Source organism: Cladophialophora carrionii (assembly GCF_000365165.1).
Source record: "Cladophialophora carrionii CBS 160.54 unplaced genomic scaffold supercont1.1, whole genome shotgun sequence".
NCBI lineage: Eukaryota > Fungi > Ascomycota > Eurotiomycetes > Chaetothyriales > Herpotrichiellaceae > Cladophialophora > Cladophialophora carrionii.
The window spans coordinates 5,598,574-5,610,953 of NW_008481816.1; the positions used below are offsets into that span (position 1 = coordinate 5,598,574).

General features: G+C 54.1%; 3 protein-coding genes across 3 annotated transcripts; 2 read left to right on the forward strand and 1 right to left on the reverse strand.

Moving 5' to 3' along the window:
* Positions 1 to 252: 252 nt before the first annotated feature.
* On the reverse strand, positions 253 to 4,629 carry G647_02017 (uncharacterized protein; the record flags this gene model as incomplete). The annotated part of the gene is made up of 3 exons (XM_008725416.1): positions 253 to 521; positions 571 to 4,408; positions 4,462 to 4,629. The coding sequence occupies 3 exons, from the start codon at positions 4,627 to 4,629 to the stop codon at positions 253 to 255; spliced, it is 4,275 nt and encodes a 1,424-aa protein (XP_008723638.1).
* Positions 4,630 to 5,488: 859 nt separating this feature from the next.
* On the forward strand, positions 5,489 to 7,220 carry G647_02018 (uncharacterized protein; the record flags this gene model as incomplete). Its single annotated transcript, XM_008725417.1, has 3 exons — positions 5,489 to 5,773; positions 5,828 to 5,985; positions 6,038 to 7,220. The coding sequence occupies 3 exons, from the start codon at positions 5,489 to 5,491 to the stop codon at positions 7,218 to 7,220; spliced, it is 1,626 nt and encodes a 541-aa protein (XP_008723639.1).
* A 472-nt stretch (positions 7,221 to 7,692) lies between these two features.
* G647_02019 (uncharacterized protein) lies at positions 7,693 to 9,789 on the forward strand (the record flags this gene model as incomplete). Its single annotated transcript, XM_008725418.1, has 3 exons — positions 7,693 to 8,244; positions 8,295 to 8,567; positions 8,617 to 9,789. The coding sequence occupies 3 exons, from the start codon at positions 7,693 to 7,695 to the stop codon at positions 9,787 to 9,789; spliced, it is 1,998 nt and encodes a 665-aa protein (XP_008723640.1).
* Positions 9,790 to 12,380: the final 2,591 nt, after the last annotated feature.

Below are 12,380 nucleotides of genomic sequence, written 5' to 3' on the forward strand. Positions count from 1 at the left end.
CATATGATCCAGAGCGGGAGGGCGGTCAAATAAGAACTTTTCGTTTGGAACCTCCGCCTCTCGAGGGTCGACAATCCCCCGGAGCCTGCCTGCCTGCCGTTCTTTATCTGGACTTCGTATTGGTAATTATACATCATTTGGGGGTATTCCAAGAGCCCCGAGTTCCTAGCGGAGCAGCCAAGCTCTGCCGATATGGCGCAAAAAAAGACACCATCCATGCCGCCTGCGCAACCCTCAGTAGAGAAGCAACCTCTATCTCCTCATTGGTCTTGCCATGCTCGCCGAGTCCTGCATGTTTTGGAACATCAATTTGAATCCGTTGCACAAGTCCCTCATGGTCGGATACGGTGTCCTCATCAGTTCGAAGCCCTGGGGGATCACCCGGACACTCCAGTCCATCAACTTGGCGTTCTGACCGGCCTTGAACACAAGGTGGAATTGACCGGGTCGCTCCCGGTTGAGGCAGAACTGGTACATTGAGCGTTTGGGATTCGCATTGGTGTACGTATTCAACCACTCCTCTGTCGGCCTGTTAGCGAGGTCTGTGTAAATTCCAGGTAAGCAACTCACCTAATGCAGCCTTGGACTTGTTCTGGAACTTTTCGTGGCTGCACATCTCGTCCACTTTCCGCGCCATGGCCTTGACATGCAGCACAATCAATTCGTCCAAGTCGGAGTAGTTATACCGGCCTCCAATTCTCAAGGTCCGGCCAAGAGAGAATTCGTTCTCCTTGTCGAGTTCAAGCACATCGATATGTTGGAAAATGCCGTCTGCCACCTTCCAAGTCACAGCGAGGTGGTCGGTTCCCTTGGAGGACGGTCGGATCACAACGTCTCCCCGATTCTGGCTACCCAGATATTCTTCGGCCTGCTTGGCATTGAACGGGCGGAACAGAGGATGCTTGATGACTCTCGTTACTCGGGTTCCGGATTCATTCTTCTCTTCCAAGAGTTTCCTGTCTGCGGCTTCCTCGCGGTCGTCCCATTCGTCATAGTTTCTTTCATTGTGGTTGAAACGCCTGAACGGCTTCTTGACCTGATCGTCCCTCAAGCTGACAGTGACCACAAAGTCTTTGCGGTTGATCGATGTGATGTGAGCTTGTACAGTTTGATGGACCGTGTACAGCTGTTTCGGCGACAATCCGCTATCAGCCCACTGACCATCCTCCACAACGGCGTCTAATCCGCATTCGAGTCTGCCCTCAATGTGGTGATCCGAGACTCGCTTCAGCGAGATAGGGACGTTCATGCCTCTCTGCAATGACTCTCTGGTTTCCCCGGTGAGCATGACAAAAATCTCAGACTCGCCGAGATGGGCGCGGAACGGAGTTCGAATCTCGCCGTAAGCATCGTTCAATTCGTCTGTGATGTTCTTGAGGGTGGCGCGCTTTTTCGAATGAAGGTTCTGCTCCAGTTGCACAGCATACTCCTCCAGAACCAGGTCATTCACCCGATCCATGGCATCCTCGCGAATCAAGCGACGTACGATGGCTCCGGCACCACCTTCCTGTCTCTCTGCTTCAATATCTTCTTCGTCGAGTTCGAGTGCGTCGGCCGCCATCTTCCGTGCAATATCGTAGTCCTCGGGGTGTATTCGCGTGCCGTCCAACGGCTCCGAGTCTGGATCTGACGACTCATACGGAATACAAAGGAAAGATGCCGCATTGGACCATACCTTGAGACTCATGGCTTGATGACCACCGTCGACACCCAGCAACTCTGCACGACTCCTGACAAACCCGCCACTGAGATTCATGACCTTCAGAAGATGTGAAGCCTTGCGCGGACCGAGGCCCGCAACATACGGCAGGAGGTTTGCAAGCGCCGGATCCGCGACCGCGTTATTCAGGTCCACGCCTGTCAGCATGACCATATTGACAAGAGCCTGTTCCAGCTTCTTCAAGAGTTTGTCTTGCGGTAGCAGGTTCTGAGCTGGATGAAAGTTGATAGAGACCACGTCTCGACCCAAACCGGCATACTCTTGCAAGGGAGACTGCAGATAGCGCGCCAGACCAACACAGTACAGCGCCATTTCTGAGCGAGCCAGTCCCGAGTACTCGTTGCGCATCCGCTCGCTTGCTTTGGACATGCGGGCCACTTCGTCGTTGACCAAAATTACGTCCAAGAGATCGTTTCGATCCTCGTCATTGTCATCAGTGTATGTTGCACCCCGAAGGTCGTGGTTCTTAACCAGAGTGGACAAGTTTGCCAGTAACTTGCGGGTTTCAGGAGACCATCCAGAGACGGCAATAACTTCAGGGTCTCTCCTCCGGATGACTTCCACAAGCGCATCCACATCCTTCCCGTCCGGGATGCCACGGTCCCCGTCGCCCGGGCCGATATCCTTGAATTGACCATGCTCCGGCACCCTGCCGTCGTCGTTGACGTACGCCCAGTAGATCGGATCTCGACCTATAGTCCCGCCGCCATTAGTAAGTGCCAGAACACGAGGAATAGTGCCCTGCTTGTGCCCAAGAGGCTTCCACGGCGCCTGGTCGAGTTTGGCGTAGAAATCATCGCGGCATTCATCCCCGATGATCTTCTCGCATAACTCCTTGAGGTTTTCCTTGACGGATCGTGCCATGAGTTTCATGATCTTGTCTACAGCGGCAGACACAGCTTCACGGCGCTCCTGGTTCCAAGCATCGGCGACGGTGGAGTAATTGTCCGTTTCGATGTGTTTGTAGAGCTGCTTCTTGAAACTGTCCAAGTTGGGCAGCCTAACACGAATCTCGATAAGACCTTCCTCCTCAGCCTTCAGCATCTTGAGAAACAGGTCGGGTCGGGAACTAAAGGAGAAGCAATCCTGGTTCCGAAGGTATTTGAACTCGTAATAAGGGTGCTGTTCGTCGATCTTACGGAGCCCCTTCTCGGTACGATGGCAGTCTATTGCTCCTTCGGGAAAGATTTTCTGTCTCATGAGTTGACGCAGCCTCGGGCTCACCGCGAGCTGTTCGACAAACATGGCCTTGGCTGCTTTCAGCACTCTTGTACCGGTCGGGAATTCTTGATCAATTAGGGTATCCGCAAGATTCTCGGGACTGTCAGTCGGATCCTCTGTGTAGGCTCGAACACCTTCTCTTGTAGCGTTTCGGGCAAATCCTTCCGCGGTAATGCCGAAGGCACGCACAAGACTGAAGGCCTTGGAGGCCCGAATTTCCTCGTAGACTGTCTTGGTCGAAGCTTTCTTTTGCGACATATTACGTCCGTTGGTTTCGCCATCTGAGGTAAGGGCCAGGTCTTTGAGCTGGGATGCGTACTCAAAATAGAGATAGTCCTGCAAGTCTTGAAGATCCTCCATGCTGCTGGACCGTGCCAGCATTTGCTCGAAGGTGGAGTCTTCAGAAACCGTACTGGATTTCAAATCCGCATATGTCTTTTGCAGCACTCGCTTCTTTTCGATGAACGCGCGGTATTTGAGATCGTAATCCACCATGTCCCATAGGTCCTGTTGTGTAAGTAGCTTTTCGGTCTCCTCCACCATTTTTGGCGTTCCATCGTCATTCACACCGATTTGCTTGGTTGTGTACAGGAAGAGGTAGTCTTTACGATGTTGAAAGATGAAAGGCGGCTCAAGATCTTGCCGGACCAGCATATCGAGGTTTTCTGCCACAGCTCGTCTGAACGCGTCATGATGAGCGGAGATGAGCTTTTTGCCCGGAAGTATGAGGTTTGCAATCCAAGGCGCTTCCTCCTTGAACTCGTCTTCGGTCAGCTCCAGTCCGCGGTAGGGTCGTCTAGCCAGTTGATATCGCTCCGGTATGTCGGCAAATCGTATGGCGTTGTCCTCATCGGTTAGCAGCTTCTCGGCGAGCTGAGAAGGTTCGAAGACATCCTTCAGATGGAGATTCTTGTCCTTCTTTGCTGCCTCTTCGTCCGCCTCATCTTCTTTCTCAAGTGCGAAGTCGTAGTCGGTGCCATCGCCAAAGGCAGCACGGAAGTCTTCCAGAGCTTGCTCGTCGAGGCCTGCAGCATCTGCAATGCCCAGTTCGGCAATACCTCGCCGATTTGGCCGGGCTACCTCCTCATCTTCGCGTTGCCGCTGCTGCTCATCATCTGAGAAGACATCCTCTTCGATAAAGTCATCGAACTCATCCTGCAGCGCCCTGCCATCGCGACGTCGACGTGTGTAGTCAACCGCCTCTTCTTCCTCATCGGAATGTCCAAAGATGTCGTTGACTCCGTAATGCTGCTGAGCGTCACGATCTTCGCGGGGGCCTCGCTTGAGCCTCTTGAACTTGGATTCGGTCGGCTCCTCGGCTGGCTTCATCCCAATCAATTCGAGATCTTCTTCATCGAGGTCTTCATCCTCGCGTTCTTCGCGACGGCGCTTTTTTCGTTCCCGTCTCCGTTCTCGGCGGGCTCCTTCATCGTCTTCGTCCTCGTCAACAATGAAGCCTCGGGCGATCTAGTAAAGCTGTCAGGTTCGGCTTTTCACTTGCCCGGCTGAATCCACGTTACCTCAGCTGCAGCCTCTTCGTCATCTTCGTCATCATCCTCTTCCGACGAGTCATCAAAGCGAGCGGTGGCGCCATTTGATTTCGTCCTCACTTCGCCTGTCTCTTCATCGAAAGATTCATCCTCCTCCTCATCGTCAATCAGCGCACGGTCGTCAATGAGGGAGTCCATGTGGGCAGATTGGTGCAGCTGCAGTGCTACGACGGGAGAAATGAGACAGAATCTGTGGATCTTGAGGAGACTCAGCGGCGAGCTGGAAGTCGAACAAGCGCAGCCTGAGAGCAGCCGTGGTATGCATTTCAGTGCAGACACGAATTGTCGCGCGCATGTCGCGCGAAAGTTTCCCTTTACGGAGGCAATTGCACGTGAGGCTGATCTGCAGCACCAAGCCCGATGCGGACTGCAAGGCCCATTAGCCCGCTTCAATTGGCTGCGGGGCGCACTCCTCACTCTGATCCGAATTAGGCTGCGGTGCCTTCCCAGTGACTGATCAGTGAAGCGAGCGTGAGAATAGCCGCTTGCGCTTGGAGCTCCTATTCACACCCATTGGCGAGCTATTGACCTATACAATGCGCTATTAACTGGATTTCCAGTTTCAGACGAGGCAACACGGGTACCGCTCAAACCCAAACTGAAGCGCCAGCGGCCCCTATCTTCGTCGAAGGCATCAAAAGACCATCCCAGTCTCACCATCTCCCAATTGACTGCTACCCCATCAATCGCAGCCCAGATTTGAATCGTGGCATCTGACAATTCCACGCCTCTCAACAGCGCTCAGACGTCGCTGATTTGCCTCACTGCTCGGACGAGTGTCAATTGCCAGACTCCTACTCGCTTGATGGCCTTGATTGACATCGTACTTGGAACCTGAGCTAGGCGCCGCAGGCCTCTTATACTGTACCACACCTCCACGTCCGTACCCGCAATCCCCGTCGGTACCTGCTGTGATCTCCCACTACCCTCCGAGCCTTCCATCGCCAGCAACATCAGCTGAGCCGTTCTCCGCAAGCGCAAGGGAGATTCCGGCATCATGTCTGACCCTTTCAAGGCCCGCACGCTGAAACGAAAGAATGTCAAAGGGCTGGCTTTGAACGCCCCTGCTCCTCGAACAGCGCCTTCGGATGGCGACTCACAGATACCTGGGGCACTGGGGAACTCAGAGAGCGACCGGACAGACACTCTGGAGATAGGGCTGGAGTTCAAACTTGATCTCAGAAGTGAAGATCTTGTTGTTCTAAAAGAGTTAGGCGCTGGCAATGGCGGGACGGTCAGTAAGGTCATGCATGCTTCGACGAAGGTGATCATGGCAAGAAAGGTAGGAGACAGTTGGTACTGCTACCCTGAGAGCAAGTCCTGATTGAAAATACAGATCATTCGAGTTGACGCCAAGGAGAACGTTCGGAAGCAGATTGTCAGAGAGTTGCAGGTCGGCGCTGACTGCAGCTCGCCGTATGTCATTACCTTTTACGGGGCTTTTCAGAATGAAGCACGTGATATCGTGCTCTGTATGGAATATATGGATTGTGGGTGAGTGAACAATGCGTGGTGTCCTCTACCCCTGCAAACTGACGTCTTTCAGGTCCTTGGATCGTATATCGAAAGATTTTGGACCGATTCGGGTTGATGTCCTCGGCAAGATCACGGAATCCATCCTCGGAGGATTAGTGTACTTGTACGAGGCCCACCGTATCATGCACCGAGATATCAAGCCGTCTAATGTCTTGGTCAACTCCCGCGGCATGATCAAACTATGCGACTTCGGCGTAGCCACGGAAACCGTCAACTCAGTGGCTAACACATTCGTCGGAACGTCAACTTACATGGCACCAGAACGCATTCAAGGAGGAGCATATACCATCAAGTCTGATGTTTGGAGCGTTGGGTTGACGGTAATGGAGCTGGCGATAGGGAGATTTCCATTCGATTCGAGCGACTCTGCTGCAGGCGACAGGGCCAGTGCCGGGCCTATGGGCATCCTGGATCTTTTGCAGACCATTGTTCACGAACCAGCACCTAAATTACCGAAGAGCGAGGCTTTCCCCGCTATTCTGGAGGACTTTGTGGCAAAATGCTTGCTAAAGAATCCGGATGAGAGGCCTACTCCGCGCGAGTTATACGACAGGGATAATTTTCTGCAAGCCGCCAAAAGGACGCCTGTTGACTTGCAAGAGTGGGCTGTCTCGATGATGGAACGACACAACCGGAAATCATACTTGGCACCTCCCGCCCCAAAATCGCTCAAAAGTGATGGCACGAGCTCGGACACGTCCCACACTGCCTCGTCGGCATCTACAGCCTCGTTTGCGCCCGATGCTCGAGCCACCCCAGTGACAGCAAAGCGATATGCCAGCCCTACTTCTGGGAACATTCCAGTAGCACCACCGCATTTCGCTTCTCAAGGCACTCCGACGGGCTTTGTGGAAAGATCGCCTCCCCCTCCGCTTTCGCTACAGCACCTGTCTCTCGAGACCAGAGATGCGCCAAACGGAATAGGTCCCCGTGCGAACCGTCTAGGGTACAACGACCGAGACAACATCCCAGAGCCTGCCTCGGCGATTGAACCTTCACAGAGGCCCATGTTTCCGCCCAGGACAAGTAGCAGCGGCAACACCATGAACGGCAGGAATCCGTTGACGAGCCCGGCACTTTCAACGCGCCAACCCCCGCCGACGGGACCCTTACCGGCTCCCCCCATAAAGGATCTGCCGGCCCCTCCAGCATTGAAAAGCGCGGGCGTCGCCAGCCCGCGTCGACCCAGGTGAGGTCGAGCACGATTCCGCAGATTGATTGAACAGCGACTCAGGCATCTCGAGGGAAAAGGGGCCACATCAGATATAGCATTCCACGTAGGCGTTTTCATTAAGTGCATGGTGAGCATTTTGAGCTTTTAGATTTCGGTCATGAGAACAATATATATCCGTTTCTCTACGACGCCCGATCTCTTCCTCGTCAACTGTCGTTCTGGACAATTTCGTGGGCGCCGATGAACATGATATCGGTGGTGTATTTGAGCCCCTCCGCTTTTACCCCTCGCGCTTTGCTTCGTTGCAACGCTTACTTCTCCGAGAGGCTGCCAAGGATTTCCGCAAGGCAGTCGCAGGTAGGCACAGGCTGGCACGAAGCGAAGGCAATCTGTAGCGCCATTCTAACTTACCAGACCTCAGCTACCACAGTACGTTTCTCCAGCGGCGGGATTCGACCGAGCTCGCTTGCTCCGTCGGAAGGAGGCGGACGATGGAAGCCACATCGGCCAGAATGGCTTCACGAAACCAGTTCGTCTTCGAGGGGTTCGCACCACCTCGATCAACTCTACAAAGATTCATATACAACGCTTGCGACCCCATCGCCAACCTAGAACCTAATCTGGCTTTGAACCTCGAGATCGTCGACCTAATCAACTCCAAAAAGGGCAATGCGCCTCGTGAGGCCGCAGTCACCATTGTCCAGCTCATCAACCACCGAAACCCCAATGTCTCCTTGCTAGCGCTCTCACTGCTCGATAATTGCGTCAAGAACTGCGGTTATCCTTTCCACCTCCAGATCAGCACCAAAGAGTTTCTCAATGAACTCGTTCGACGGTTTCCCGAACGGCCTCCGATACGACCAAGTCGGGTGCAAGCCAAGATACTGGAAGCGATCGAGGAATGGCGGAGTACAATATGCCAGACTTCCAGGTATAAGGAAGATCTGGGCTTCATCAGGGACATGCACAGGCTACTGCTGTATAAGGGCTACATGTTCCCGGAGGTGCGCAGCGAAGATGTAGCGGTTCTGAACCCAAGCGATGTATACCTTGTCTCGCCCATTCGGAGGAAGCACCTACTGACACGTTGCAGAATCTTCAATCGGCAGAGGAAATGGAGGAAGAGGAGCGAGCGGCTCAATCGGCAAAGCTCCAGGAACTGATCCGGCGAGGACGACCTCAAGATCTCCAAGAAGCGAACAGGTTGATGAAAGTCATGGCTGGCTACGATACAAGGCACAAGACAGATTATCGGGCGAAAGCAGCAGAGGAGGTCGCAAAAGTCCAACAGAAAGCCAAGATATTGGAAGAGATGCTACAGAGCCAGAAACAAGGCGACAAGATTGGTAACGGTGATGTTTTCGAGGTACCACACCCAGAATGAGCCTCTGCCAGAACAAGCTGACAAGGCCCAGGAACTTGCTAGCGCGCTTCAGAGTGCTCATCCCAAAATCCAAAAGATGTGCGAAGAGGAGTCAGACGACGCCGAAGCGGTGGCCAAGCTCCTGGAAATCAACGACAGTATACACCGGACGATTGAGCGATACAAGTTGATGAAAGCCGGAGATATCGAGGCTGCCAACAGAATCGCGAAGGGAACCCTGGGGACGACCACTGGTGTTGGCAAAAATGCAGCGAATGAGTTATCGTTGATTGATTTCGACCCAGAACCCCCAGCCGCGCCGCCAGCGGGAGTATCGTCGAGTTCTGGTACCAACGGCTCCCTTCTCGACACCGGCACAGAAGCATCCACCACGCAACCCAGACCGAAGACAGTCGAGGATGACTTATTAGGGCTCTCGTTGGACGATGCAGGCGCTGGCTCACTGGGAGCCATATCACTTGGGCCTAGCACGGGGTTCTCAGCACCTTCAGGCTCCATCTTCTCGAATGCGCCTTCGAGTCTTTTGTCAACCCAGCCATCTGTTCCTCACACATCGCCTCAGCCATCGCCTAAGCCGAATTATAATGCTTTTGCCTCTCTCACTAGCCCTCCTCCAACTTCAAAATCCGCAACTCCAGTTCCCATGGCACAGCAACAACAGCCAGCACGTCCATCGACGCAAGTCCTGGCTGATCCTTTTGCAGCACTGGTGTCAGCTGGTTCACGTTCTTCTACCCCCTCGATGCCGACCAACATTTCTCAACCAGCGTCACAGCCATCGGCAGCAGTGAACCAAGGTACTTTGGTGCCCGCTGAAGATGACTGGACTTTCGAGTCGGCCTTGCCGGAACCACAGACAATCAAGGTTCTGTCGGGCTCTCTGGAGATCGATTTCGAAGCGCGAAGGCCGGCAGGGCAAGCAGTGATCCAGATCACGGCACGGTTCTCCAACACGACGCAACAGCGGATTACTGGGTTGCATTTTCAAGTTGCGGTGGAGAAAAGTTACACGCTCCAACTTAGGCCTCAAAGTAGTCGCGAATTAGCCCCTACAACACGGCACGCCGTCCAGCAGGAGGTTCTACTGAACGGCGTGCCAGTGGGGAAAGGAAACCAGGTCAAAATGCGGTTCAAAGTGTCTTATGCCCTGGATGGACAACCTCAGGAGCAGCAGGGCAACGTGCCACCGCTTGGGGTTAGTTAACGGCATTGGAAAGTATCCTATAGTTTATCCGGAGCTCCGGAGTCTCGCTGCATGCAATCGGCAGCATCACGCGCAAGCGAGACGCGACTTACCGGTCTTACCTCGTCCGTAGTTCAAACATTCCCATGGAGATGGCCCGAGCGGGGTGCTTCTCGATGCGCCCTCCCAGATTTCTCCGTGCTGTCCACTTCAGGCAAGTTCCGCCATTCGCCACAAAGTGTCAAGGGGTCTACGCTTTGCAATGACGCTGCCAGGAGTGACAGGTACCTCGTCATACCTGGTCGTGCCAGATAACATAAACCGAAGCAGGACGATCTCCACAGTGCAGAGGAGGAAAAATACGAGACCCACGAGGAGAGAAGAAAGGGAGAACTGGATGCCTTTGAGAAGTGATCCGCGGTGATCAATCGATCGGCACCGGGTAGTAGATCCAGACAGAGATCCGATCTCGTAGAGGCCCTGACCCTGGGCTATGTTTCGATCGTGGCGAGCAGCGAAAAGACAGGGTGAAGGGGCTGTGACGAAGGGGTGTGAATGCACTGGACTCCACCGTGTGCACAGCAATATCACGAGGGATGGTTGTGCGTCACTGTGGAGGGAATACGAGCAGCCGCAACAAGGACTCGAGACCTTGTTTGGGGAGGTTGCGGGCCTTCTCCTGGATTTCTGGTGAGGATGCAAGAGATCGCCGATTTCACAGCGATCTGAGGCGTGAGAGGCACGACCTCAGCGCTTTATGCCTTTGCAGACACACAAACTTTGGTTGCCTCCACAGTCTTCGCCAGGGAACCTGCCGATTATTTGAAATAATAATCCCACCCGGATTTCCACAAGCCGGCTCTCTGGTAGACCCAGCTCGGTGTGGCTCCATGGATCTTTTAGCTGTGCCTACCTTCGGTCCGATCAGCCGGTAAAGTGCGAACGGCGATCGATCTGAGACAGACTATCCTGCGTACGTATCCGTGGGATCGCAGAGACTCCTTTTCGGGAACATTCCAATACGTTTATATGCTACACAGTGGTCTGTGTTGTGTCCTAATCACCGACTGTGCCGGCGGTGAAGAAACCTCTGTCTATACCCAAAATGACAACAGTGCTCTGATTCGAGGATGCGCGCGACCCATCCTACCCAGTGCGAGTACCGTAGAACACGGGAAGGTTGTTACGGGATCAGCAGAGATGAGATCAGGCTCTTGTCAGAGCTGTCGAAGCAGCCAGTCCTGGGTAGACCGTTAGAAGGAAAAGATTCGCGGACAGCGCTAGAATCGGCGCTAAGTTCGATGCGGGTCGCAAGCCGGTGAGGCCAAGATCGGGTCTTCATCGGGCCTCTGCTCGTATTCCGAGCCGTTGTCGAGGCTTCGCCCATGACGACAGAAATGCTGTCAAGGGATCCTTGATACAGAGGTGGATGACATCTCCGGGTCACGCTTCGAGCCCGTCGCATCTGTAACCGCAGCGGGATATAGACTTTATTTCAATCCAGGCTGGGTCGGCAGAGAGGCACAGACAAGGCGTGCAGCACCCTCGCACATCGACTGTGTACGAGTCCCGAGCGGGAGGGGCAAGTCGCGTCGATGAGCGGATCAAACACCCGCCGGAAAAAGTAGCACCGACTCTTGGAGCTGGGGCATCGGACCAATGTTGGCTCAATCTGGCTGCCGCGATCGCTGCCCCCCTAGCTTCTTCTTTGAAAAACTCGGCATCTCAGAACCCCAGCCCAGTCAACTTTATCGGCCCTTCACCTGTCTCTCACCCGTGCCTCACCTGCCGCTTCGGTCCTAGTGGCTCTGGCTGGTACTCAGGCATGCTGAGTATCCATCGAGCGGCAGGGACTCAATCGCGAATGAACAATCACCGCGCAACCACCATGTCACTGCATGCCCCATCCTTTCCCGCTCTCCGGGGCCCTGCTCCTCGACCTTTCGCATCTTTTTGAGTTTTTCTCGACTGGGTAGTACGATTCCCCTGCTCCATTGTGACAACCTGGTGCCGCGGGAGCCCACGAGGTAACCAACCACAGCCGCTTCCACTGTTGATGTGCCATGGCGTCCTCCTGAACGACGACTCCACGAGAGCTCTGTTCCGTCGCTGGCACGTCTCAGCCACCGTTTCTTTCGCGATCTACATGGTACACCTCAGCAGATCCCAGGGTCTCCTCCGCTTGAATCCATGGCAGTCGCCTCCGCGTTCAGCTGTTTCATTCTTACCAATTAAACCCACATATCGGCGTGGTTCCTCTAACCGATCTTGCCATCGCTGGGCGAGCTGCTGCGGTTGTGAATTGATCTTGGAAAAATAAACGGCTTGTTCATCCTAGGCTGTCCGCCTCGAATCGGCTGTCTTCTTACGGCGCCAGTACATCAAGTCCCTGGTTCGCCACCCGCATCTCCTCTGTTATAACCAATTGTCCTCGAGACAGGTCCTAAACAGCCTTTCCACAGTATTACATATATCCCATCGGATCCAGGTCTTCGCCCGATTCAGTTGCACGGTATCGCTTGTTCTTGACATATCCGCCACTTATTCTTAACCCGCACGTGTTCAGCAGTATCGACCGAGCTTCAGATATAACGCACCACAGATTCTGGGGA